A 26476-nucleotide genomic window follows, 5' to 3' on the forward strand; every position below is an offset into this window, starting at 1 on the left:
TTTAATAAACTCACATCAGCTGATATTGGCAAAGAATAAGATTTAGTGTTTTGTTAATCTGCAGAAGTTGAGACTCATACTAAACCAGTGGTATTCTTCTCATCTGTCAGTAAGCCCAGGACCTGGCAAGCAGGAGAAAATATGCTGCCTAGAATAGTTCAGGTTCTGCTGCTGCATATTTTTCTAACAAACCATGAAATGACCATGGTGGAGTTTGTCTAAGGAGATGTACAATTAGTTGATTTTTATTCAAGCAGACTAAGACTAAGATCAGCTTGTAGAAGAAGTTTAATAGTATCACAACTTTACAGTTTTTCTAGCTTGCTGGCCCTGTCTTGAGGAAAACCATAAATATGAGGAAACCATAAATGTGTCTTTATAGTAGATAGATACTTTCTTTAAAATGTACTGTGATCCATCTCCTTTCTATTTTAACGACAGATTTTACCCACATACTCAGAGACATAGCTGAAGTCATTTGGACCTTGGACTCCCCTTCTGTCCAGGCCATTTAAGCAGGGAAAAGTGCGATAGTGATACTTTATAGGAAGGATGAGTACAAAGGAAGATACCACGGATCCTTTGTAACTGTCAGTAGCCAATAAGGTCCTTTTCAGAATGTGTCTTCCTTAAATGATGTTCAGGGTGTCAAACAAGTGAAAGTTTCTCTGCTCTTACCTCTTCAGTAGCTGAGCAGAACAACTTTCAAGTTATGCACTGGAGAATTGGAAATTCAATCTGGCTACACTGTGAGATTAATTTTCCATCTGGGATTTTGCACTCTTGCTATGTCAGCGCAGGGGATCAGACTGTTCTGTGGCAAAGCACAAGCATGTAGAGTCACAGTGCTAGCTGTCTGAAATGCTTGAGGTTTTTTCACTATAAATTTTTGAAGGACATTATGATCACTTAGTCATGGGATTTGATGCCAGTAGTTCGTACCACTGGAACATACTTTAGCCACCCTATATTTGAAGAAGTTTTGTAACTTACGTGTACTACATGTTGTCCTTTCTCCTAAATGTGTCTAGAGGGGTTTGTTTATCAAAATTTGCCCTATCTCTATAGTTTGAGACTGTTTACTATCTAGGCATTTCCAATATGTTTCATGTTATTGTGGTTAACAGTAAAGACATTTTTCTTTATTCCCTTTCATATAATCATGGATCTGAAATGGTAGAGGAGAGATCCTGTAACCTTTATTAGTTTTATTAGCAATAGAAGGCAGTTGCTTTATTAGCATACTGGCTTTCCTCGTCCTCAGAATTGGAATCTAATTCTCATTCTTCTTTCTTTGTTCAGCTAAGTCATAGGTTCTTGTTTGCTTGGTTTCTTAGATATAGACATGTAACAACCATGCCCAACTCCTGCTTTCTTTCTTGATTTGAAGCAACTTTTCACACCCACTGTGTGTAAACATTTTTACATCACAGTTTGATACTAGAAATTGGACAGTGATATGTAGAGAGAATCCAAATTAAATTGTTTCATGGCTCTGTTTTGGTTTTATTGGGACAAGTGTCCACGTAATGATTAGCAAGACCATAATTGTCACTCTTGAGGGAGATAAAGGCAGAAAGGCTAACCACCAAGTGGGCACGGAAAAGCAGAAGTTGCGAATTTTTGCACAAAGATGCTTCTCCAGATGAGGGTTGAAAAACACTAGAACACAAATAAGGAGAGCCGCTGTGCCCACATCTTGCTGTGCTTAAGAAGTGCGTATAAGCAGCAAAAGTGAACTGGATTGTCATCTTTCACAAGTGCAGTTTTCAGCTAAGAATAATTTACAGGGGATGTACTCAATGTGTAGTACTCCTAGAGGTTGCATTCCCCTGAGCATTACTAACCTTCAGTACATAAACACATTTTGACCCATATAGAGCATGCTTGTGTGAGCACCTGCTATAAGCTGCTGTTTTCTGCACAGTTTCCAGATAGTCCTTTACCAGGTAGAAATTTTAGGGAGGAATGTGGGTGTGGAAGCTCTGATGGCAGCACATTGCTTTGTCAAGGAACAGAGTAAAGTGATGTGGCAATGCCCTCCTCATGAGCAGACTGAGGAGTGGGTAGATCTAACCGTGGCACTGCTTTTGGAGCTTTGGAAGCACAGGGGACCCTTCAAGGGAAAACGCTCTGGAAATAAACCAACTTCTAATCAATATTTTTTTCCTCTGAAGAGTCTCTGCATGACAAGAATATGTGGGTATGGCTGTACTGTTGCCCAGCCCAACCTCTCCCTCCCAAAACCATGGAGTGGAGGATGATACTGGGTCACATTTGGAAGGTCCCTTCATTGCCCAGCCCTGTAGCTCAGAACTGAGTTAAACACCTTGGATATATTCAGCAAAATATTGCTGAGTCTAGTAGTCTTATGTCAGACTCCTTTTGCTTTCAAAATGTCTGGTAAGAATTGATTTTTGCCTAATTTTCCCAGACCAGTGTCCTCCTATCTGTTGTCGTGAAATCACTCATTTCTGTTAACTTTAAGTTGTTTAGGTATTGAATCCTGTATCTTCGGACTAGACTGAGGGAAGCAGTGCTCGAGTGTCTTACAGCAGATAAATTGGCTGTGCGTTAGCCTCTAGGTTGGAAGCTGGCACTTAGCTTAGGTGAAAGAGATGAGTAATGGCCCTAAAGATGCTAAGCTGTTTGAAGCCCTTCTGATAAATGGGGTCTTTTTGTGATGAACTATCCTCACTTTGTTTGAATAGCTGGTATAAAAGCTTTGTATATACAAGCACATTACTCGTTATTTACTGGTTGTGGTTGTAAGGTTGTTTAATTTCGCAATAGTCCCATCTAAGGGATGATTCTTGCATTGCATGAAAGGGAGACTAAGCAAGCTTTGCTTGTCATTTGCTGTGTATAACTTTGCCCCTGTGAAAACACTGCATAGCTAGCACATTTGCCATAAGACAAAAGCCAGACTTGTCGCTTTCTGGACATGGAAGTTCCACTCATCCCAGAGGAGAACCAGGCATGGAAAGAGAATAAAAGAAACATGAGAAAGAAGATAGGTGTGGCAGAGAATGGGGCTTTTCTTTTTTTGGCACTACATTTCTGATATCCCCACCATCTCCCTCTCTTTACTCCCACTCTGATGTTGTTTCTTTCCTCTTGTATTCTTGCTGCCTTCTTGTTTGTGCCTCTTTTGTTTAGTTTTTTTTTCACTTTTTCTTCTTTTCTCATCTGTTGATTCTCTTCTCTCCCTCTTCCCTCTCTCTCCTCTCCCTCCTCTCCCTCCCTCCCCCCCCCCCTTCTCTCTCTCTCTCCCTTACCTGTGGCCTCACATAATACAAAGCAAAGAGGAAGGGGTGGTTTGTGATTCATTCAGTGCTGATTCCTCAGGTCCACTCTCGAGGCTTGTAGGACTTCAGTAAAGCGTTGTGGTGTATCCTCTGTTTTATGGGTACAGCGTAGCCACACAGCACTGACTGGGCTGTGCCAGTGTTCTTGGACTGGAAGAGGGAAGATTTATAATGACATTGATCACAATGCTAAAATAAACTGCCCTCCCCTAGCCAAAGGAATATGAGTTTGTAAACGCCAGGGTTTTATACACAAAGTGAAGGACACTGGCCAAGGAAGCCAGCTGCCTAGGTTAGCTGTTCAAGATCTGAAAATGGCGAATCTTTAAAAGCAAAGAGCCAGAAGAAGTCATTTATATTAAAACAAACTCTGTCATGAGTCATTTGACTTCTCTTTCTCTTACACACATAGTTTATGTCTCAGGCCTTCTAAGGCCTGAGTAACATCTGATACTCTTTAGGCTGAGCCGGCTCTAATAGGAGTAGGATCCTGCTTCCAGTTACAGTGTACCACTTAGAACTCTATTTAATTTGTGTCTTCTGTTTACAGGCTGTAACTATTACTTATTTGTCATTTTTATGGTAATAGAAAAGATTGTCTGTGATTCATTCCCAGCCGTGCTGTTGAATAGTTCTGTGTCCTCAGCAGCAGCAGAGAAAAAGTGGCCAGAGAGGGGCTTTTACTTTTTGCCTCATTCGTTTTTCTCATGCAGCTTCAGTCATGCAGGTCAGCAGGCATGAGTGGGGATGCAGGTCCCTTGCCAATCCCCCTCAGCCACTACCTCAGCCTAACAATATCAGCAGAGCATTGCTCCACATTTCTCACATGGTTTGCATATGAGCTGCATGGGATTTTTCTTCCCTTCTACTTTAAAAAAGCCAACACCAAAGTGTACTCTGCCTGAAAAATACAGTTTTGCCTTTTTTTCCATTTTTCTTTCTTTTTTTTGTCTTCTCCCTGTCCTCCATCGTCTCCTTTCTGCCCCCAGGTTTTTGTTTAAATACTTTTACCAGGTGCTTTAGGTGTGAAAATAGTGTATTGCAGATAGGAACTATGAAAGGTGTATGAATTGTTCAAGTCGTCTTCACTGCTTGTGCCAAGGCCTGTAGTGCAGACCTGAAAGGGGAAAGTGAAACACAGACAGAGGTCAGAAAAGCTTTGTGCCTCTCCAAAGCTTACAAACACCCCAGCCAGCTTCCTCAGGGCCCACTGCTAAAAGTGACTGCACCTTAATTAAGCAGCATGGCTCTTGTTCCCCCTAGTGGCTAATTACACAGGATCTGTTTCACAGGAGCATCTCATTTAGCTATCTTTGAACTTCCCTGACTAATTTTCTTCCCATCCTCATTTTTTGCTGTGTTTTGCAGCTTTCTCAGTTTCTCTGAATGATGGCATTTGCCATTCTTTTGACTGTGACTTCAGAAAGCAGGAAAACATACTATGGATAGCTAATACCTTCTATCTGCACACAGCAATAGGATTTAGGGTTGGAAAGGTTTTTGCACATATTTCACCCATGCATGCTGTATTTTTTCTGCAGCATTAGCAGTCAGGGTTAAGGAAGAAGGGCTTTTCTTTGTTTATCAGCATCCCTGTTCGTATTGTAACTCCTCAAGTATGAACAGATCTGAATGTCCAGAAATGTTAGACACCTCAAATCAGCAGGCTGGTTTAAAGACCATGAGATAAGAACTGAATTGCCTGGCTTTATAGATCAAACAAATACCACGTAAAATGTAGTGTAGTATTTCTTAGTGACAGAGGAAAAAAAAGCTGTTATTTGCCAACATACTTCTTATTAGCAGCCTGGTAACGGGAAATAATGCATAAGTTGGGTGACACTGTCATCAGCAGTACTAGTTCAAATCTAACAAATTACTGTATTATCAAGTTCTTCTGAGTTTACCTTGGTATAAATAAAAGCAGAATTTTGCAATGATAAAACAATCTACATTACCTAACTCAAGAGTCAGAGTACGTGAGTTTTACTCCCAGCTTTGCCACCCACTCTGTGACTTTGGGCAAGTTGTTTAACTTTGTTCTTCATCTAACTTGTTTGTGAAGCAGATCTAGTGATGTTTAAGTACTCAAGGCTGGTTTTATAGTTACATTAAAGGTGATAGAAGGAAAAGTGCAAAGAAAATCTATGATGATGCTAATGGTGTTGCGCTGGTGGATTAAAATAAGTAAGAATGGAAAGGCCGGTAGACTGGCAACTCAGTTGCACCTAATTGGAACATCCTTTGGCTTCTCAGCGGGAAAACAAAATCTTACTTTAGAGCTGCAACCAATTTATTACATGTGGTAATTTTTGTTGCTATGTGTATAATATGAAAGATGGTCTATGTAGTATGACATGACTACAACTCTGAAGTTTATATAAATTTTTAATATTTACAGCATTCATGACATTTAAAGTTTGTGTTATACATTTATAATGAAGTGCACTTCATCTGTAGAATTCTTGTTTTTAGAAAATATTTGGGCAGGAATGGGAGACCACATCTTTTAAAGCACAAATTCACTCCCAGTTTGTGTTGCCAATTCCTTAGGAACAACAAAGGTTAATTCAAGATCAGCACTTTCATTCACAGGCTTGTAGCTTTAGATATGTAATGCTGTATCTAACATGTAACTGAGAGACTGCATGCTCTTTTTGCTCAAGTGTGGAGCCCTCTGAACTGCAGTTGAAGAGATTTGCTGGAGACTTCTGAAAATCAGATGTTACCCTTTTTTGACTGCAGCGGGCTCAGGATTAGCAGAGACAACAGATGCATCTTGCATTGCTGAGCATTTTTTTATTTGCATCTGAAACTGGTTTGTGACAGGTCAGTAACTCAATGAATGTAATGTAAAACATTCAACAGGATAAGACCTCCTTGTTATAACTGTATACTTTTTCTTGCATGTCTGGGTTGTATTTTTTTTAATTAAGTTACTGAGTTGTAGAATGGCCTCCATTCCTTCTATTCCTGTAAAAATGAAATGACTGACAGCTTTTCAGTTGCACATGGTCCTACTGTTTGTTGGAAGAGGAGGGGGCAGGATGGGATCCTACCAAATTTTTCATGTATTATATATAGAGAAAAGACGGTTGAGCATGAGAAAACTGCTTCTTATCAAGCAGGTTAGCTAGATCTGTTGCTGCTCCAGTCTGATTTTTATATAGGTGTTCACAAATTATTCTAATACTAATAACCAAGCCAGAGCAGACAATGGGTAAATGCATTTAGAAAAGTTGTATAGTAAAATTAAGGCTTTTTTTCAGATAAAAGTAATTTAATTTCCCTCCCCCGATTCTAGCCATTCACAGCCAAAGAAATACCTTTGAACAAAAACTAGCTTTTTTTTTTTAGATCTGCTGTATTAAGCAATTTCCAAAGTACAAAATTTGCTGCTAATGAAAAAGCGAAACAAATCTGGGATTTTGAGCTAGTGGAGTATTCGTGCAAGTAATGAGCCTGTACAAAAGGAGCATTCATCTTGAAATGACAGATAAGCGCTAAGGACAGGATTGAAAACTGTAAATATGTTAGCACTTTAAGCGAGAGCACAGCTTCAGCACTTGTTAGACTCATCAGCTGCTGTAAACAATATGGATCTTTGAAGTGATCTCTGCTGAGATCTCAGCACATTAGATAATGATATAGTGTTCATTTCTGCTTCTTCTGTTTTGGTTTTTTTTTTCTCTCAAAAAGTACTTTCTGCAAAGAATAGGCCTGTGATGCTGCCAGCACACACACTTATCTTTCTCCATGAGCAGACCCAGCAAGGGCTGCAAAGTCACTGTGGGGAGTAAAGAACAAGCCTGCAGAGCTGGGCTCTGCCTTTCCCGATTTATGCACGAGTGAGGAACAGCATGTGCAGCTGCAGTACAACTTTCCTCTCATGGCTGTGCCTCTACCCGAGGCTAGGAGGGGCTCTTTGAGGTCATCCAGGCTCAGTTCACAACTGGGACGCTTCTTCAAGTATGATTTTAAAAGGCAAGCTGTTCAGGTGGCAGTAGCAGTTTCTCTTGTGTAGCTTTGCGAAGTGTTAACAGTGACTGAGCTGTAACAATGGAGGGTTTCGCATTGTGAAAACTGCATACAATAGAAATTAATTTGAAACCAATGAATCCACTTTGCAAAGGACACTATCAAAAGCTCGCATACCACGGTAACTCGCAAACACTCACTGGCCTCGCTGAGGTTCTGATTGGTGACCTACAAGTGAAAAGCTCCATGAGCCATTTGAGCCTCTGCTATTCATCTATTCTCTCAGCTTGCTGTTTAAATAAAAGGACAGATCCTCAGCAGCAGGAATTGGCTCGATTTTTGCTCAAGCGCAAAGTGTTTTTTCTTCAGTTGAGTCCCACATTGGCTAGATTTCCCTCCCAAGTGTTGGATATTAATCTAGTGGTGTTACTGATTCCCTTGGAACATGTGAGAAACTGAGGTGCAGAAGGCTTGCGTGACTCATCCAAGATTAAAATTCAGGAGCCGATGTATCCGACTGCCCTCCTTACATCACAGAAGTTGTGCTGGGAAGAGCAATACCCTGTAAGTGCTTCAGGAGCAGTGGGTTAGAAATTTCTCATTAAAGTGAGCGAAGGGGTAAGGTTCACTTGGAAATAGGAGCCACAAGGTGCAGCTTATGTGTGGCTTCTTAAAAAAGGGGAAATAGGATGGGACAGCAAAGTAAAAGTAGGAATGGTGACTGCTGGGTGTTGTAAGGTGAGAACATCCCTCTGGAGGGGTTCTGTGCTGTTTGCCTTTCCCGGAGATAAAAAGGACAGCTTATAAACAAGCTCACTGACCTTCCCACCTAGCCAAAATTTGGAGGTGGGAAGGTGGAGACTGTCTAGCCTGCTTTTCTCTGCAAGATCTCGGCTTTAAAGATAACCCCTGGGGCAGAATGGTGCTATATTAGATCTCAGGCTGTGAGCCAGCCAAACCCTGCTGCCACTTGATGACTCACTCACATGCTAACTGCACTTTTAATTCCAACTGGTGTGTTTTCAGACAGAACCAGCTATTGTTTTGGGCACAGTCAATTATAAAATGTGCTCTTTTTCTATTTGCCAAATGAATACAAATGCTTTCTTAGACAATCTCTTAAGGAAAAGGATGCCTCAGATACCTTTAAAAACTCCTGCTGTCAATGCTGGGTGGCAGGTTTAGATTTGCTCATTAAAAGAGGTTATGTAATATTACTGTAATCAGAGGCTCTTTTATGGCTCTGGGGCAGGTGGGGATTAATAGCCCTTGGTTTTGCTTTTGTATAGAAAATTGTCAGGCCTGACAGATAGCTAGAGTAGTGATGAGGGTACCTTTTGACATTTACCAACAAGAATAGTTTCTTCCCAATGAATTTGTGTGAGTTGGTGCCTACAGGTTTTTCTATGCAATAAATGTAATTGCAATACACAGAGAGGCTGCTCCTATAAAAAGGTTTCTACCTACAGAGAAGCTTTAATGCTAAGGAGAATTGGATTTACAGCTTCCCAATGGTCTCCAAGACTTAGAAGCCAAACTTTTGAGGAGCAAGGGGAGCAGAACACCTCTTCTGATGTGGCTGTTACAGTTTCCTCATATAAATCTCTCCAAATTCTGTGTCCACAGGAATCCCACAGTTCAGGTTGAGATTCTTCCTTGCTGCTGTTAGAGCACATTTGGCAACAGACTGTCCATCCCATCCATCAGACCAGGCTTCCCAGGTTTTTAGGGAATGGAGAGCTTTCTAAATTTTGTAGCAATATGTATCCTGCGCTTAAAGTGCTTTTTAGGAACAGCACTGTTCTTAAAGGACAGTTTTAATGGCAGAAGAGCAAATGAGAGCAGTAGCTTCTCAGCCCTGGCTGCCTCTGATTTTCAGACCTAGAGAAGAGAGGGTGCCTGGTTTTTAACGAAACGGTACCATCAGCTAGTCAGTGTGCCTTGCTTCAGCTCTCACTCAGTTTAGTCACTTCTAGCCTTGTAGTTTGGGAAAGAAAAATACTTTCTGGAACAGTGTGCTAGAAAAGGTTGCTAACTCCTCGTCTGTAGCTATCATGGCAAGGAAACCAAATGCCTTCTGCCATAGACAGCTATCTTTTCTGTACAGTGCTTCACAAGGAGAAATGGCTATGCAGTCCAGTTCTAAACTCTTAACAGATTACTCATTTCTTCTGGGTTTTAATCTCTGCGCACCACACATGGATATCTGTAAAATACCAGTTTTCTCTTCAGTGATATTTTAATTTTTTGTTGGAGACAGAATGTCTGTAAGGTTACTAGAAAGGCTCTCTTCATATTTTAATGCAGTTTTACTCTCTGTTTTAACATCTCAACCTTGTACTGGTTTACAGTAGTGAAAGATTTGGGTTTTTAAGTTTCTTGGGTTTTATGAGCCCCTGTCCAGGGTAATTTCCCAAATGCAGTCCAGATTGGGTAAAATGTAAACATATTTCTGAGGTATAGGGGTTTTTATAATAAACCAAACATCAGATTAACTAGATAAAAAATAATCCCAGATCAAAACTCACAGCAGGGATTTCCCTCATTGACCTCAGGTAGACACTGGAGCATGGCAAAGAATGTATTTGAAAGATGAGGGGAAAAGGAAAGTCTCCTCAGCCAGTGTTGGAAATAGGGAAAGAATAATTAGATGGGGAAGAGTGAAATGTTGCAAATAGTTTTGTTTTCTTGATGGAGTAACCCTAAAGCAGAGTGTAGGCAGAAGGTTTTATGACAAAATCCCAGCTAGATACCCCCAAAATGCTAAAACTCACCAAGTGGGGAAATGAACGGAGAGACGTGTGCAGATTAATTAAATCAAAAAAATGTTTTGACAGCATAAGTGAACATATGGAAAGAATTGAAAGAACCCGATCCAGTTCCCTGTGTGTAAATGATGCCTTAGCCATAGCTCATAAAGCAAATACAGATGCAAAAAAAAAAAAAAGGGAAAAAAAGCCCCCTTTCCTATCGCCTCCCCCCAGTAAACCCCAATCCATTGCCAGATGGCAAATAAAAGTTTGAACTCAATGACTAAATGCAAGGAAGGCTGTATGTTCGGCATGAACATGAAAAGAAATCAGCTGAATAAATCTGAATTTTGCACCTTAAAGGAAGTGGTGCAGTTCAACTAAATACTGTGTCAAGTACACAGCCGAGTGTCAGGATATCCTGTGCGGATGCTTGTTCTTCAGCTTCTCTGTTTTACTCTCCCATGTCCAAACGATTCCTCCTGCTTTCTGTCCAGCTCATTGCTTTTGTTGTGCAAGTTAGTGTGAAAGCACACACCTGCCCTGCCTGCCCCAAACGTTTTACCACTTAAAACTGAGGGCAGAAGCATTGGGACAGATAGAGCAAGCAGAGGGTGAGAAGGGAAAGAACTTGTGCCAGGTTGTGCAGAGGAGCAGCGTTCCCAAGCTTAGTTTACTCCCTCACCAGCAGCGATGAGCAGGGAGAGCGCTGATTTAGCTTATACCTGTAGCGCAGTGCCCTGCATTGGGAGCTGGTGTAGGAATCTGCTCTCTTGACTCCGAGGTGAGCTTCTTTTCTGTTAAACAGAGCTGCCTGTCGGCATAATGTTTCCAAGCCTAAAAAGTGGCTTAAATCAATTAATTTTCATGTGGTTTACATGGACAAACCTTCTTAGTCTGTTGTAACACCAAGGCTGTGTGTGGTTTAACAACTTTATTCTTCCTCAGAAGGGGGTGAGGAAAATGTACTGTCTATGCCAGTCAGGGAGCCTCCCTTTGGTAACAAAGCTGCCAGCCGTGGCATTGCCACCCATAGCGTGGGACTGGCCAGGAGGCAGAGTGGGCCCCCAGCTGTGGAAACCAGCCTGGTGGGCAGGCTGGGCAGACCCCTGTGCTGCTGTTACTGCATCTTAGCAGTATCTGCGCTGGCTGGATTAAAGCTGTCTTGGATCTTCATACACAGACATTGTAAAGTGAGCATAGACTTCATGAATAAGCTATACAAGCTCATGTTGGGGTAAGTGTAGCTAAACCGTGTCCCAGCTCTGGTGCAGACTGCTTAGATGTTGCCCACAGACTGTTGATTCATGGCACCCAGTGCCAGCAATCTGTGAAACTGAAACAGGAGCTAAACACTTGGGCTCTTTCCCTTGCCCGGGTAAGCTGAAACCCCTGCTAAGCCGTCAGGTTTGCATCCAAGCAGCTTTGGGCACTAAGAGGTGCCAGCAATGGAGCCCTCACAAAGCAAACTGCTTAATTATTTGATAGTCAAAGGCAACTCAGGGGAGTGCAGAGTCAAACCAACAACAAACCAACCTATATTTAGTAGCAGTGTGGCTGGAGCTTAGACCCAAACATAGTTTCCAGCTGATAGATGATGTGGCCATCATAGCTGACCCTCATCCCATTCTAAATTTGGTCTGCAGAATAAGTAATTAATACCATCGCTAGCACGACAAGCCACCCTTTACAGCAGCTGCATTGCCACTGCTGCTCCTCTTATGGCTTTGTCTGCTGGCTGGCCAGGCTGGCTGAAGCAGAAGCTCTGTGCGACACTAAGCTGCCGTGGCCATAGCCTGTCTGACACTCGGCGTAATCACTGAACCCCGGTAAAAAGTAGGTACTCTGGTGGTAGAAGTGGTACTGTGGCCTTATCTGCACCTGTCGCTACTGTTGTGTGATCTCTTCCATTTTTTCTTGTCTCTGATAGTAAGGAGTGAAAACCACGCTCCTACGGTACAGGGCAGGTTGAGTGATACATACATAGTTAATGACGCCCGGAGGGCTGCAGTAGGACTGAGAGCTCCATGTACCACCCAAAGTACAAAATTAGGGACAAACCTGGGGTTTACAAACTCTGCGTACAAGCCAAACGAAACCTGGGGGAAAAGGGTGGGCACAGCCTATTTCAGAGAGGGGTAACTGAAAATTAAAAGAGTAAATTACATGTTGCAAATAACTTGGGGAACCTATGCAGACTTTTTGCATCCTGATTCAGAGCTTGAACCAGAAAACTACTTTGTCTCAGTACTGACGATGCATGCAGTTGGCCTCTGTCAACTGAAGTTGGATGGTTTAGGGGTAGAATAATGTTGGGCTTCTTGTAAGCTACCTGCCTGATTCCCCTCCACCGCTGTAACTGTCTTCAACAAACAAATGCATACAATATTCCTCTAAGATGGGCCAGCACTGTTACTGAACGAATGGATTGTGAGATTCAAAAGGCCAGTGACTTTTCCTGGAGGAGAGACTTAAAGTCAAGTCCTGAGCTGGTGTCCTGCTCACTGGAACTCCATCCTTCCCTCCTCTTCTCCCTCCTTCTCTGTAGTCTCACTGACAGATGCAGACAGACAGAAACACTCCATCTCTGTCTCTGAGGTTTGATATGAACACAGAAATCAATGTTGGAACAGAGCAAAAGGAAAATACAAGGTTGTGTGAAATTTTCCACCTTTTCACTAAATGAGTGAAAGCCAAATTTTCACACTTTGGTCTTAGGTGTGACATTTTTGCTCAGCTCTAATATTTATCCATAATGTGTTTTAAAACTTGGCTCACTGCATTCAGAATACCACAGAGAATTGAGTTACAGATTTTGGGCTTTGTGCATGCTGCCAAGATCTGCCCCTATAACTCAAACAAATTTAAGGGGGGGAAAAAACCCACTAGAAAAATATTGTATATGGTCCATCACATGCTTTCTTCATGCAGTCATATACCACTAAAAAGTAATGTTCTGCTAGGGCTGTGTTACATAAATACATTCATGTAACTCCCGTAAGCATAGATAAGATGAGTTTTGCATCTCCAGGCTATTGACTAAGCAATCCCTAAATAAAAGCCTGTAAGAAAATAGCAGCCTTGCTTTTACAGTTCTTAGAAAAGTTTAAAAGTATTTCTTGAACATCAGCATTTCAAGAAATCTATTTATTTCCCTCAGATCCAAATATATCTGTGACTAGACTTCTTAAAATGATGCTAGTTAGCATCTGTTAGTCTCAGCTTACGTGTGTGGAATAGAGATGAGTGAGAGAGAGGTTCTTCACTGTTGAAGAAGAGTAAAAATTATTATATATAACATTATTTACTGTATTTGTTATGAGGACTTAGAAGTGTAAGAAAAAAATCAGTCTGTTAGTTTGAAAGTACTTACACCTGCAGAGTTCTGCAAATCAGAACAAATCTGGTGGGGAAGAATGTTCGTTTATTGTGAATGGAGCAAATTATTTTCCTCTGAGGCTGGATCTGTGACAGTAGAGCTGTACAAAACCACCAGAGAGTGGCCTGAGTGGGAGTCTGGGTGGTGTTTTCAGGGTGAAATTCGTGTTTCAAAGCTCTGTGTGGTTCAGAAATTGAGGCTGACCTTCCATGCATACACTCGTGTCATTCTTAAGAACGTGTGAAGAAGCACGTTTGCTGGTACAGATTTCTCACCACGCTTGGCTGTAAGAATGGCAGAATTTATCACTTGGCTTGTATTGGCACAATAAAAATGAATATAAATTCCTCCTTTTGCATAAGTACTAAGATGAGGTGAATTAACAACTTCAGCTTGGGAAGAAGAGTGAGCCATACATATCATTCCAGCTTGTTCTGAGATTCCTGAATTAGTTACTTTATAAGCTATGATCCAAAACTGGTTTACAGCAGAGTTATTTTTCATCCTTCCCATCATTCGTAGGCCAGTCATTCTTGGTGCAACAGAACCATGGCTGTCACTGGAGGAGCCATAAACCAGCGGCATTCACAGAGAAAACTTGCTTAATTTGCGTTTGAGTAGCCCCCTTGGTTTTCATGTTGTCTAAGGATCCTTCCTCCAAGGAGCTGGCACACTGTTGCTGTAACTGGAGCATGATATACCTACACAGTTTGGTGAGCTTTGCTGTATGCTTTTGTCTGCACAGGCCAAATGCTTTCAGCCACTGAAACTGGACAGTAAAACTTTGGGTGATAAGTGTTGTTTTCGCTGTTAATAACTACACTAGGTAAAGGTCCAAACATTTCTTGGGATTATCAAAATGAGTAAGTGGGGGGAACACAGCTGGGAAATTGCATTTGTGCTCGAATGCCTCATCCGTTTAACTTCAGATACAATTTTTCAAGTACCTCAATAAAGCAAAACCCCAAATTCTTAAGGGGACTGATGTTCCCAGCTCATTAATTTCAACAGAATTTTGTTACTTGACTTCCTTACCTAAGGCTGACATCCCTAAATCTGCCCATTAATTTTCAGTAATACTCAGCCACCTAAGTCCTTGAGTCACTACTGAAAATCAGATATAGGAACTATTCACAAGCAGTCTAATCTTCCTTGGCTCCCTCTGTAGTCCCAAGGGAGATGCGCTTCTCTTGTGGGATAAGCAGGATCATGTTGGGTGCTCTGAGTCAGCCCTTGCAGGAGCTCATTGGGTAGGGAATCAGAGAAGACTGGTCTCCCAGTCTAAAGCTAGCCCTTTGTAGGCACCTCTAGTGGGCTCCTGATGCCAGGCTGACATGCTTTTCCTGGTGCCTCCTGGAGTGACAGAGTAGCTTGCTGCTCTGCGGCTGCCACACAGCATTAAAAACCTTTTCCTTTCCATCACCGAAGGGACAACAGTTGAAATTTCCAGCTTTTATATGCTGTGTCAAAATAGGGCTTCCCTAGGAGATAAGGTTTTCCCTGGGTTCCAAACAGTGGGAGAGCTACTGCCTGATGAGGCTACCCTGGAGTCTTAAACTTATCCCCTGCCCCAGATCATGCTGAAGAGCAGAATTCAGCCTCCAGTACTGAGTGAATTTGAATGACCACTGACCTTTCCAGCTGGGTCACCCTTCCAACAGCAAAATGACACCTTGTTCTGAAACCTTGGTGGGCCTTGGAGAATTTGGTTCCCTGGGCCTGTGTTCCTTCTGTCTGGGGCAGGGTAACTCCGTTTGACTAACTCTCTCCATGGTAAGCAGAGTGTTTACTGGCTTGTATCTGTCTCAGCTTTGACACTCCAACAAAAGGTTAGAAATCATGAATGCATCCCTTTATTTCTGCTCCACAGTGCCTCTCTTTTTTTTCTGTGTAAACCCTTCACTTGCCTCTTGCCCAGCCTTTAGAAATGATGATCAAATGCGAACTTTCAGGGTTTATTTATAGCATAGCCTTTATGGAAAGAGAGAAAAGAAATGATTAAAAAGCAATTTTACAAAATATTTTGTTTTAAGAGAGAATTCATTGTGTTTAAATCACTGTATTCATTGTACTGTCCAGACTGGCAAACAAAGAAGATAGATAGAGCGTCATTCAAATTAAGATTGTGAAATTCTTGGTGACTGGATTTATGGATTTGGATGTCAACCCTCAAACAAACTATTTCTGAACAGCAGTATTATCACTTTGCTATATTTAAGGCTTTGTTGGAGACAGAACAGTGCACAAGGTTGATCTGATTCAGTAATGCAATTCTAATGTTCCTTTGTTTCCAATTTCATTATAAATTCATATTTTCAGTGTTCTGTTCCTCTTTGTCCCCAGAAAATTGTTGAAAACACTCTCCTCTGGGAGTAAAGTTTTTGTTCAAACTAACAATGACCAAACTGACTTTAAAAACCAAAAAAACACACAACCGAGATGCAAATTAAGAGAGGGAGTTCATTTAGGATATTTTGAACAATGTAGAATGAGAGAGTTGTTGAAAATTGCTGGCTGTGTATTTTTTTAACATGTTATTCTACATTACTGTGATAGTTGCTGTGAGACCTTAATGCTGTGGATTCTCAAAGACTTATGTATTTTTAGTAGGTTTAAAAATATAAAAGTATTTTACCTGATAAACTGAAAGAACTGCTTTGGCATCTTCCTCCTTAGCTAAAGGTGGATAGATGGGTGAACCAGCAGAAGATGATGAGCAGCAGCCAGGCCCTCTTCCCTACTTTAAATCAGGCTGCGAGGGACCAGATTTCCTTTAAGGACCTCTCTAGCCTATCTTGCGCCAGGCCCCATGGGAGCAGTGGCATCCTCTCCGGCTGCTCGACAGAGGATGGGGTCACTGTGCGAAGGGTTTGGGGTTTGGAGAGACCTCACAGGGAGCATAGGAGGCTTTCATCAGCTTTGTGCAGACTTGGTTTCTTCCTTAGAAGACCATCTCTCTGTTCTCTCTTGAATCAGCTTGAGGAGACCTGGAGTTAGATGAGTAGCAGCATAAAAATAAAACCTGTCTGAAGATCTGTTTATCTCAAAAGACTGGCTTATTTCCCAAAGAAGCAGTAATGCATTTTTCAGCACTGGAAGTCGTAAGAGGCCTCAGAGCAAAGCAGAGCGTGAGTGTGTAGTGTACTAGTGGCAGAAGCAGAACATGTCCTGGAAATGGCACTGTTTGTGTCCTGTTCTCTTAACACTGCCCAGAATGGGGCGGCGGCAGGCAGGCCCTGCATCTGCACGGAGCGGGTGAATGGCAAAGTTTGGCCCCTCCCTTTCGTGGTTTTTTTTTTTGCACCTGTGAAAACAAGAGGATTTGTCTGAGACGTTTGGACCCTTTAGATGTCTTGGTTTTATTTTGTGCAGTATCTCCAGGGCAATTCAAAAGGAGGTGTAAAGCAGGGAGCAGAAAGCAAAGTGACTCTTTCCATTAGTGAGAGTGCTTCAAAGGGCTTTGCCTTAGGTTTTCTGTAAGACTTGACGCTATCTGAAGAAGCAGTGTTGATTGTAACAGAGAGAATTGTCTTTTACTTTGAGGGTTGGTTTTTTTTCTGTGTGTTCCTTTTTTTGGGGTAGCCTCTAAATCCAGCTGGCCATGTAAGGGAGTTGTAAAAGATAAGACTATTGTAAAGAGGCACAATGCTTGTGCTAGTATCACCTCTGAAAGAACAGGGAGTAAAATGCCCATTTCTCTTACTGGGAAAGACAGCAGCCTTTCCATGCCAGTATTTTAATCTGGCTGGTGTGCAGAGTCTCTGTGCCAGCAGGCTCACATGTCCCAGGGAAAAGAACACACTATCTCGCTAGAAGTGTTATTTCAAGGGTGTTTCTTGGGGAATCAAAGTACAATCAACTTCTGCACATATGAAAGAGCATGGGCATATGAGTGCACAGAAATACTCCCTGCTGTTTTATCAGAAGCCCTAGCAGAGTAGAAGCCTGACTGCACCATCACTGGCAGTGCTTTTTACTTTGGTAGAGCCATGTTTTCATCCAGCATTAACCCCCTGAAGTTGACAGATGTAGAAAGTAGGTGTTCCACGTTTCAGTAGCACATTTGGACTGGCAGTATAAAAGGACGTGTTGATGCTGAGGGATGAAGCAAACACGCCCAACATGCCAGGTAACACCACAGGTTCAGCCAGCCAGGCAGAGCTGGGGGCTGCCTGCTGCTCTGGCACATGGCTGAGCAAATGCTGCTGGGCGTGGGAGAAAGAGTACCTGCTGACTTTACGGGCCCCCCACATACATCCCAGCATTTAGGTCGTGATCATATTTCTTTAACACAGGGGAAGCAGGAAACCAGAAGATGTAAGATTTGTCAGTCATCTTGCTTATCCTCAGAGCCTCCCTGCCTGTCCTGGGCCGGTGAAACTGTGCTTACATTGCATCTATGTTGTAAAGTTCTAGGAGATCCTCAGCTGCAAAATGCTGGATTAGTGGAAAGCAAAGATTTTACTACAGCAGATATTACAGCCTATAAAATCACCCAACCCTTTTAAAAATCAAGCCATAGTAGTGGACTAGATGGCTTCCAGCAGCAGCACAGGCTGACTGTTCTCCAGAGGTCATTCTGACACTCTCCCAGTGCTGTGCTTTAGGCTCTAATGTTAAAACTAACATTAAAACAGATTTAGGGTCCTGCTTAGAAACTATGAACACTGATACAGATTTAGCCAGACACTGATTCTTCATTCCTGATCTTTTTATGTTTAACACTGTTCCATCTGAAAGCTATTGCTTTAATGCTCCTTGTGAAATAATTTCCACTGAAAATAGCCTGCTGCCTCCACCCTTGCCTGAGACCCTGATCCTCTATTAACGTCGGCGATTCGTGTCTCATTCCAGCAGGATTGCTCAGGAGAGTCCACAGAAAATCAGAATCTCACAGAGATCACGAAAGGAACCAAATTATTCGGTCCTCTCCCTTCCACTTGGGACTCTGTCCCAGAGACTCCTGCAGGGGATTCTGTCAGATCCCTTTGATTCGTTTTGGCCAAAAGCAGAGTAGGATCAAAGTCTGTCTCTTACACCTCTGTACTGGAACACGAGGGCAGCTGTGCGCTCTGTAGCAGAACTTTGCAAGTTACTTTTAGCTTCTGGAGCGCACTCAAGTCTTCCTTTGCTGCGGGGAATTGATACTTTGGGAATATGATTAAGAGATCTCATGTACAGGATCATTTTATTTGAGAAATCTCCCTTCCAGGGATGCAGTATTCAACATTTCCTTTGGTTAAATAATAAAAGGTAAATCTGTTCTGCCTCGGACTCCCAGTAAGAAAGAGGAACAGATTTTGGTTTGCTGAGGGGTCTGCAGTACTTTTTTCTCATGACTGCTATATAATGGGATTGAACATATTTTATGCCATCTGGGCTGTTCAGCCGAAACAAAATACATCAGTAACGTTCCGATTGGTTTTGAAACATCTTGTTCTTGTCAAAAAGTATTTTAAATCAAAACAGGCTTTGTCAGTTTGTGTCTGTCTTTTACTAGGAGGCCATGGCGAAAATGGGGAAAATCGGGAGAGTTGTGCAGCCGAACCGCGAGCACAGAAGGTAACCCCGACTGCTGCGGGTTCCTCTGCGGGCGTTCGCTGACAGGGAGGCTCGGGCCTGCCTCCTGCAGCCCCGCCGGAACGCACCAGTACTGACCACCCGGGTTGCCGAACGGTCCTGCGGGCCGCCGGCCGTGCGGCCCGCCCCGAGGCTGTCACTCGGCGGCCTCTCGCCTCTCCCCTGGCGAGCGCAGGCCGCGCCGGGGCTGCCCGCGGGTTCGAGCCGCGCTTCCCGACTCACGCGCGCCTCCGCGCCATTTCACCGCTTCGCCGGGCAGCTGTGTCTGCCGGCCCTGCACCGCACCGGCCGGCGGCGGCCCGGGGGCAGCGAGGCCGCGGCCCGGAGCCCGCCCGCGGCTGCTCCCCTGGCGGCGGGGTGCGGGCACCCCCTGGCGGCGGCGGGGCCGCGGGGGCCGCCGTCGGAAGGCGCTGCGGAACCCGGGGGCCAGCCGTGTCGGGGGGAGCCGTGGGCTCTCCCCCAGAGACCCGGGGAGCGCTGGGGCTCTGCAGGCGGGCGGGCGTGGGTGGGAGAGCAGCGGAGCCCTGGCACCCACCCGCTCCCACGGCAGAGGGCTCCGGAGGAAAAACTGTCTGAAAATCAGTGCTGGCTACAGGGTAAACGAAAGGTGTAATTGTTTGTTTGGGTGGAAGCTGTACTCCGGCAGCATGCAGGGCTCTGACCCTAGTAAAAGCTGTAACTAGGAAAGAGTCAAAGCTGCTCTGGTGTGAGGCAAAGGTGGTAAATGTGTGTATTACAGGGAATTTAAATCTTCACATCTCGGGCTTTGTTGAGATTAATTTTCTTATACAGATTTTATGACAAGAAATACGAAGTCTTTTTGAAACTTGTGGAACATCAGAGAGAGTATCGCTCCATCATGAACAGCTTCTAATCCAGAGTCATGTGATCTGGGAACAGCAGGGATAACGAATGTCCGGATACTTGTGATGAGGGTAATTTCTTCTTACTGTACTGTCCATGTTAAAAGTACACTAATATGATTTAAAATGTACGTTTTAATTTTTAATGAGAAATAAAATGCACTCACTTCACTGTGAAGCACTGGGTATTTTCTGTCAATAGTCCCTGCACCCCAGGGACAAGGAATGATCATTTGTTCCAGTCAGAGAAGACAAGACAACCAGCTGCGGGTACCCCAGTGCCAGTATTTAGACTGGCCACAAGCAGGAACAGCACAAGGAATAACGTAACACTTGGATGGACTTGAAGCGCTACACTTACCCATACTGTTCACGGGTAACTACACCTGGCATCACACGTGGTCCTTTTAGTATCTGCTACAGCTAAGACCCAAACATGACTTCCACTGGAAAGTTCTGTTTGGTTTTTTTTTACTCTAATGTAGTACTTCTTTGGTGGCTGATATTTTGCAGCTGTGCAGTCTTTTTCTCTCTCTCTTTTTTTTTTTCTGTTTCCTGGTCTCTTTTTTTCTGTCTCCATTCTTGCAGCACAGTCATTTTGCTATCAATAATTTGTGCCATTTTGTGTTTTGCGGGTAGCTCGCCCTCGGTGCGCGTTAATCACTGTGCAGACGTGAAAGGACCTGCTGTTGACATTAAAAGACAAGGTTGAGTAGACACAGTTGCTGAAAATATGTTCCTAATGCAGGTGCATTCCTTCCATCCTGCCAGCTGCCTCGCAGGGAGTCAGCCCTGAAACAGCCCAGCTTTCCCTGGCCATTCCTATCACGTCGCTTCAGCCAGACCCAGCTCAGAGCACGCGTGTCTACACAGCCTGCCAGCTGCAGAGCTGAGCTCAGCGACAGCAGGTACAGGGAACGCAGAGGGAGAAAGGATTTTACTTACTGAGACTTGCATTTGTCAAGGCTGAGAAACCTTCCTGGCTGCCTGCTGGCCAAATCCAGTCAACAAAAGGCTTTTATTTGTTCCCAGGTGATTTTGAAGGTTGCCCTGGGTAGTTGGTCCTACAAGGTACTGCCAGGCTCATAACAACAGGTCGTGGCATAACTGGGCTGTGGAAGGAGAGTGTGGTTGTATACAGCAAAAATGTTTCACCTTCCTGACAGTACAAATTGTTTTGATCTTGTAAGATCCAAATACTGCCAGTGCCTTCAGTGAAATTCTGTCAGAAATTCTTTATTTCTCTGCTGTTTGTCTGTTACTTTTATTAATAAAAGATACTATTCTGTTTAAAAAGCAAAACCAGGGTCTCCAGCCAAAGGAGAGGGTTAAGAAGCAAGGGTTGACAGAACAGAAGAGCATATTCAGATCAGCTGCAGCTCTGTTATAGGTCACTCATGAGAAACCTGCTTTTCTTCAAACTGCGAACTGCCACCCTCCTGGTGAGCCTGTATTATGCAAGAGAAACAACCTACAGTCCCTTTCCACGGAGTCAGTGTTCACATAGATGGGACTCCATCTTCATACACTTAGCTTGATAGAAATTCCAGTCTTTAGTGTTGGCATAGGCTGTAATTCCCAGTTAAATGCAAACAGAAGTTACACAATAGCAAAATTACACTTAGAGAACTTGGAAAATAATAGTTTCTGGGTTTTTTTTATGTTAGTAGTCAGCACTCAAAAACATCTGGTATTTTTTTTAAAGAAACAATGCACTTCCTGCCTTGTAGTTCATGGAAAAGCAATTGTTGCCATTTCCAAAGTACCCATTGTTAGGAGAAACAGCTTTACAAGTTCAGGGACATAATTAAAGACAATGAAAGTTGATGGGAATAAAATGAAGAAACATCATAACAAAAAGAATATAACAAGCAAGCAAACAACTGGAACATAATGGTGTATCATAGCTTACAATTCAAGGGCACAATAATGTATGTCAGCTGAAAATACGTAGAAGGAAAAACAGTTGGAAACCAGTGTATTATATTAATAAATTTTAATATATCTCTTTTAATACACAATTCCTATGTAAATATGAAGTCCACTGACTCCAAATACATTGCAAATGTACTGATTATATGGAGGCAGATGTGTAAGGTTGTCTGGCACTGTACAGCATTTTTAACTCCTTGCAGCTCAACACAAAGAGACATGCACACACACACACCTCCCCCCAACTCCGGCAAACATCCCATGAACTTCCTGCTATTTATATCATCATCGTGAAATCGGCCTTGATCTCTCTGGCTGAACTGGTACCAAGACTTACAAGGAAATCGCAAGAAGTGGATGAAATCTAGATGGGAAACAAACAGTCACGCTGACTTTGTTAAAGCTTAGATGCACAGAGTTCAGGGGAGCGATGTACCTTGCATAGGCTTATGTGGAAGAGTTACACAGGGATTTGTTCACATTTCTTCATGATTTTTTAATGCTTTTCCACCCCTTGTAGTACCTGTATTTTATAGTTGCATTTTTGTTCTAAACCAGTGTTACTACCAGTGTCATATTTCCCATGTTAAAATCAGGACTGTAGCCATTGCAGAGCTGTAAAAAATCTGTATTCCAGTGGATGTGTAATCAGCTGTGATAACACAAAGCACTGATACAAGAGTTTGTGGTGATACTGTCTAACATTCCGTGTGTTATACAAGCCTTAGCAAATTGTACACTTTGCTAAGTTCTCAAATTAAAATTTTATTCCAGTTGAGCTAAGATATAAAATGTTAAGGCTCAAGAGATCTAAAATTCTTGAACTGCAAGTTGATTGGTATTGCAATTTTAAGCCCTGCGTGTAGCTTAAGGCATTTTCAATTCAGGCACTTTGTATGAAGGTAAGTTACAGAAAAATGCAGCATGAAAGAGTCCAGCAAGTAAAACTCGCCTTCTAAGCGCTTGCACATTCAATCACTTGGCCATGCCAAGTACTGCTTGAGTCCTGCTTCAGCCTTTGTCAGCAGCAGAATGACGAATCCATCATATGCTGCCCCAAATCAAAGAGAAGCCTGTCGTCGCTTGATGAAGTTTGACCAAGGAATCCAAGTTTCAGTCAGTCAGGACTCTGACAGCATGCTCTGAGCTGCAGACCTTGCCATATTTACCCCATTAGATGCAATTTGCTGACAGTTGTTTATCATGCAAATTAAAAGAAGGGACACAACCACCATGTCATCAGCTGTTCCAAGTGCCCTACAGAGAGGCCCAGGCTTCGTGTCAAATGGAGATGACAAGCATATGATTGTTCCAAAGGAGCAGACAGCAACTCTTGGGAAAAAAAATCCATATGAGACCACCCCAGGTGAAGATTCCTTGCAAGGCAAGAGTCAGGAATAACAGCGTGTCATAAAGGTAATCTGCAAACTTAATATTCAGATGAGTTATGTTTTGCATTCTGGTGCATGCAGTTCCTTCAGCTGAATGTGTCTCTTAAGCACACTTAGATTCACATCTCTCAAATGCAGAAACTTTCTCTGCTGTCCAAATCCACCTACGCTGTTCAATTATTTTGCTGTATCTAAAGGCACACTTGTAACAGGAATTCCCCGCTACACCAGCACTTTGAAAAGAAAGTAGTATGCTTGACATTGAATCCTTTTGGAAACTGGGCCTTAATGGCTGCCCTGAGACATGCCTGTCTTTAAAATCTGGCAGCAAGTGTAGGCTATCAGTGCTTGAAAATGAGGCCTCAAGCCTCGCCTTGGTGTGGACAGGAACCACAGGACTGAGTGATTATTCCTCTTCATTAAAGTTAGTTTGTTGGGTTGAAAAATAATGTTCTTCTCCACAGTGCTTAGTTGAGTCTGTAGACTGAAACAGACTCCATGGTCCTTTCAGGCCCCCCACCAGGATGTGACAGGAGAGAAACACTTGCTTTGGTGATACTCTACATGCTGTCAAGAATGGGCCTCACTTGTGCCTTCAGCCCTCATCTTTCACATCATTTCCAGTGCCTGCCACATCTCTGTACTGGCTGGAATTCTGGCTTTAAGACACTGCAGAGCCAGTGTGGACTGTTCGAATTTGGCAATACCTGGGGAAAAAAAAAACAGCTGCTTTCTAAGATGGAATCTGATTTGAAATTTTAGAGGAAAGTTAAAATCCTGGAGTTCAAATCGGAGTTCATATTTGAAAGTTCCAGCCTGACTATCTCTAGTTCTGCTTTGCTTCCTGTATTTCATCTCGCACTGCTTTCTCCTCCCTGCAGAAGGACTCCTCTGGTCTAGGAACTCCAAGAAGCACCTTTACTAGGCTGGACCCAGCAGTGGATGGTAACACTTCCATTACAGCATCACCAATAAGCGCGCAGAAAGGTAATTCTCATAATGATACAAACTAGTTTTCATTGCTGAGTCTCTTTCGATCCTCTGTGTTATGTGCTACTAACTAGGTAAATGTAGATTTATGAATACTTCTGGGTCAAGGTTGCCCTGAGAAACGCTTGTTGCAATCTCTGATGTCACGTACAGTTTGTTTACTTGGCTTATCTTGTTGCTTTTCACAAGAGACGTTATCCAGAAGAAGTACCTTCACAAGAAAAGATTGGCATTAGCACGGTGTATTTTTATCTCCCGTATAAAGGATAGTGTTCTGTAGTACATGTCACTCTCTAGTGTCTCTCTCACAACTGGACCTTTGTCCAGCTCTGGCAGTTCCACAATAGCAAGAACATTTTCCTTTTGTAACTTGCATCCGCCCTTCCAGCACAGCAGGCAGCTTCTGGCCAGGGTCGGGTGAGATTAGGAACTTCCATATTGCTTTTTATGGAATGTGATCCCAGAGATTCAGAAGTAAATGCTGGAGACCCGTTTAATATTTCACAGAGTTGCCTGATATGACATGTGTCAAATGATAAATGCGAACGGCTGCAAGGTCGTTCAAGTCTAAGTGGGTTTTGAAATGCGGTGGAAAATTAGAGGATAAGTAAAGTTGATCCTAAGAGCTCAAGCTTGTAATTTGTATGTATCATAACGCAGGTGGAGGTGAGTCTTACCTTTTGTCTGCAGAGGGGGCAGATTATTGCTGCTAACCAGGGACTATACTTCCAGTAGGTGATCAGACAGGAACCTACAAAAAAAAAAAGGAATTAAGATACATGAAATATATTTGAGGATATTTAATGTTTACGAGGAAGTTACCAGAATTAATAAACCCTCTTCTTTCTACAATTGACCGTGAAAATTAATGTAATTCTTTCTTTTAATTTTAATACATGGTTTTACTCTGCAAAGTGACTGTGCAAAAATGGAGGCTTAGCTCTTCTACACTACACTTCTACAGAGAGACACGGACCTCCTAAGGGAGACTTGGATTCAACTGCTTTTCCTGCAGATAGCAACTCGTTCTAGAAGCTCCCCTGACTTGGCTGAAGCACTGGGGAATACAGGCACCCTTCAGAGCGCAGCGCTGGCTGCTGTGGGCAGGAGCAGTGCAGCTGCAAAAAGGTGGAGTTCCCTAGAGCCTGCATGGCTTTTAGGGGTTACGAGAGCCAGTTATCCCAAATCAAACAGCATGCATGGCCAAGGGGCAGCCTGGTGAGGCAGGCTTCTGGCGGCAGAATGCGTATCTGGGTGGTGAAGTATCATACATTGGGCTACTTTGTCTGCTTGCTTTTTTTTTTATTTCTCTTACTATATTTCGACCCTGTTATCCTTCTGGAACTGTGTAGCTCTGGATGAGTGAGTTGCTGCATTCTTTTTGATTCTTCTTACCCAGGCAACTGCTGACTAATTTCCAAATACAACATCATCTCTTCTTAGACTAAGGTCTCAGGTGTGAAAGAGGGCAGAGTCTGAGGATTAGACGGCACATAAAACCGACAGCAGTGGTTGACAGACATGAATGTCAGTGCTGGCACTAACAGCAAAAACAGCAAAGCATAAATAGCATCTAATCAGAAGCAACACAGCTTGACTTTCAGCGCCCAGGCGCAGTGTGCAGTGTGACAGGTCAGGAAAAAAAATCTCTCAGCATTTAAACTGAATCCAGTTTGACAAGGACCCCAGTGAAAGCATCGCAGAATGCTGCGCTGCGATTTTGATGGAATTCTTATTATTGAGTTGAACAATGCTCTTTGTTCTTAAAAATAACCAGCATGTAGTTTCTTGTAAGCAGCATTGTAACAAGAAGTCTTCAGGAGCCCTCAGTGCAGGGTTCTTCTGCACCCAGACTGACTTTGTTTGTTGTCACTGAAAAGGGGAATATTGGAGAAACTGTGTTCGAAGTCAAGTATAAAAGTGTTCATGAAGCTATCAGTTACATCTGGATGCTCATGATGCTATCAGTTACATCTTACTACTAGGAATGTTAAATTTGGCCCAGAGAGATTTTTTATGAACCTCACTCCGACATGTGCCTTTTACGTTTGTTTTCATTCGAGCACAGGGTTTTTCTTTATGACTCTTCTATTTTGTTTGCATATACAGACCAGTTGGCTGGGCACACGGCTGTGTTTGTATCTGTACCCTATGCGGGGTGGATAAACTCAGCCTGGCAGCCAGCTTCCAGCTTTTGCCTGAACTTTTGCATTTGACAGACATCACGCCTGACTTCAGGAACCGCTTTGACCCACTGGGTCCAGATCCTGTATCATGATCCATACGGCTGTACTGCTGTGCCTGT

The 26476-nt window shown here is 43.0% G+C and overlaps 1 protein-coding gene across 1 annotated transcript in view; it reads left to right on the plus strand.

Moving 5' to 3' along the window:
• The window catches only part of FGGY (FGGY carbohydrate kinase domain containing), a 133018-nt gene extending 113149 nt beyond the window's left edge, over window positions 1-19869 (plus strand). The window contains exons 14-15 of the mRNA XM_086462351.1: window positions 18916-18977; window positions 19788-19869. Coding sequence (XP_086318477.1) covers window positions 18916-18977; window positions 19788-19869 — 144 coding nt within the window. The remainder of the gene's footprint in view (window positions 1-18915; window positions 18978-19787) is intronic.
• The last annotated feature ends 6607 nt before the right edge of the window (window positions 19870-26476 follow it).

The sequence above is a fragment of the Leptosomus discolor genome, chromosome 3 (genome assembly GCF_034619465.1).
Source record: "Leptosomus discolor isolate bLepDis1 chromosome 3, bLepDis1.hap2, whole genome shotgun sequence".
Taxonomy (NCBI): Eukaryota; Metazoa; Chordata; class Aves; order Leptosomiformes; family Leptosomidae; genus Leptosomus; species Leptosomus discolor.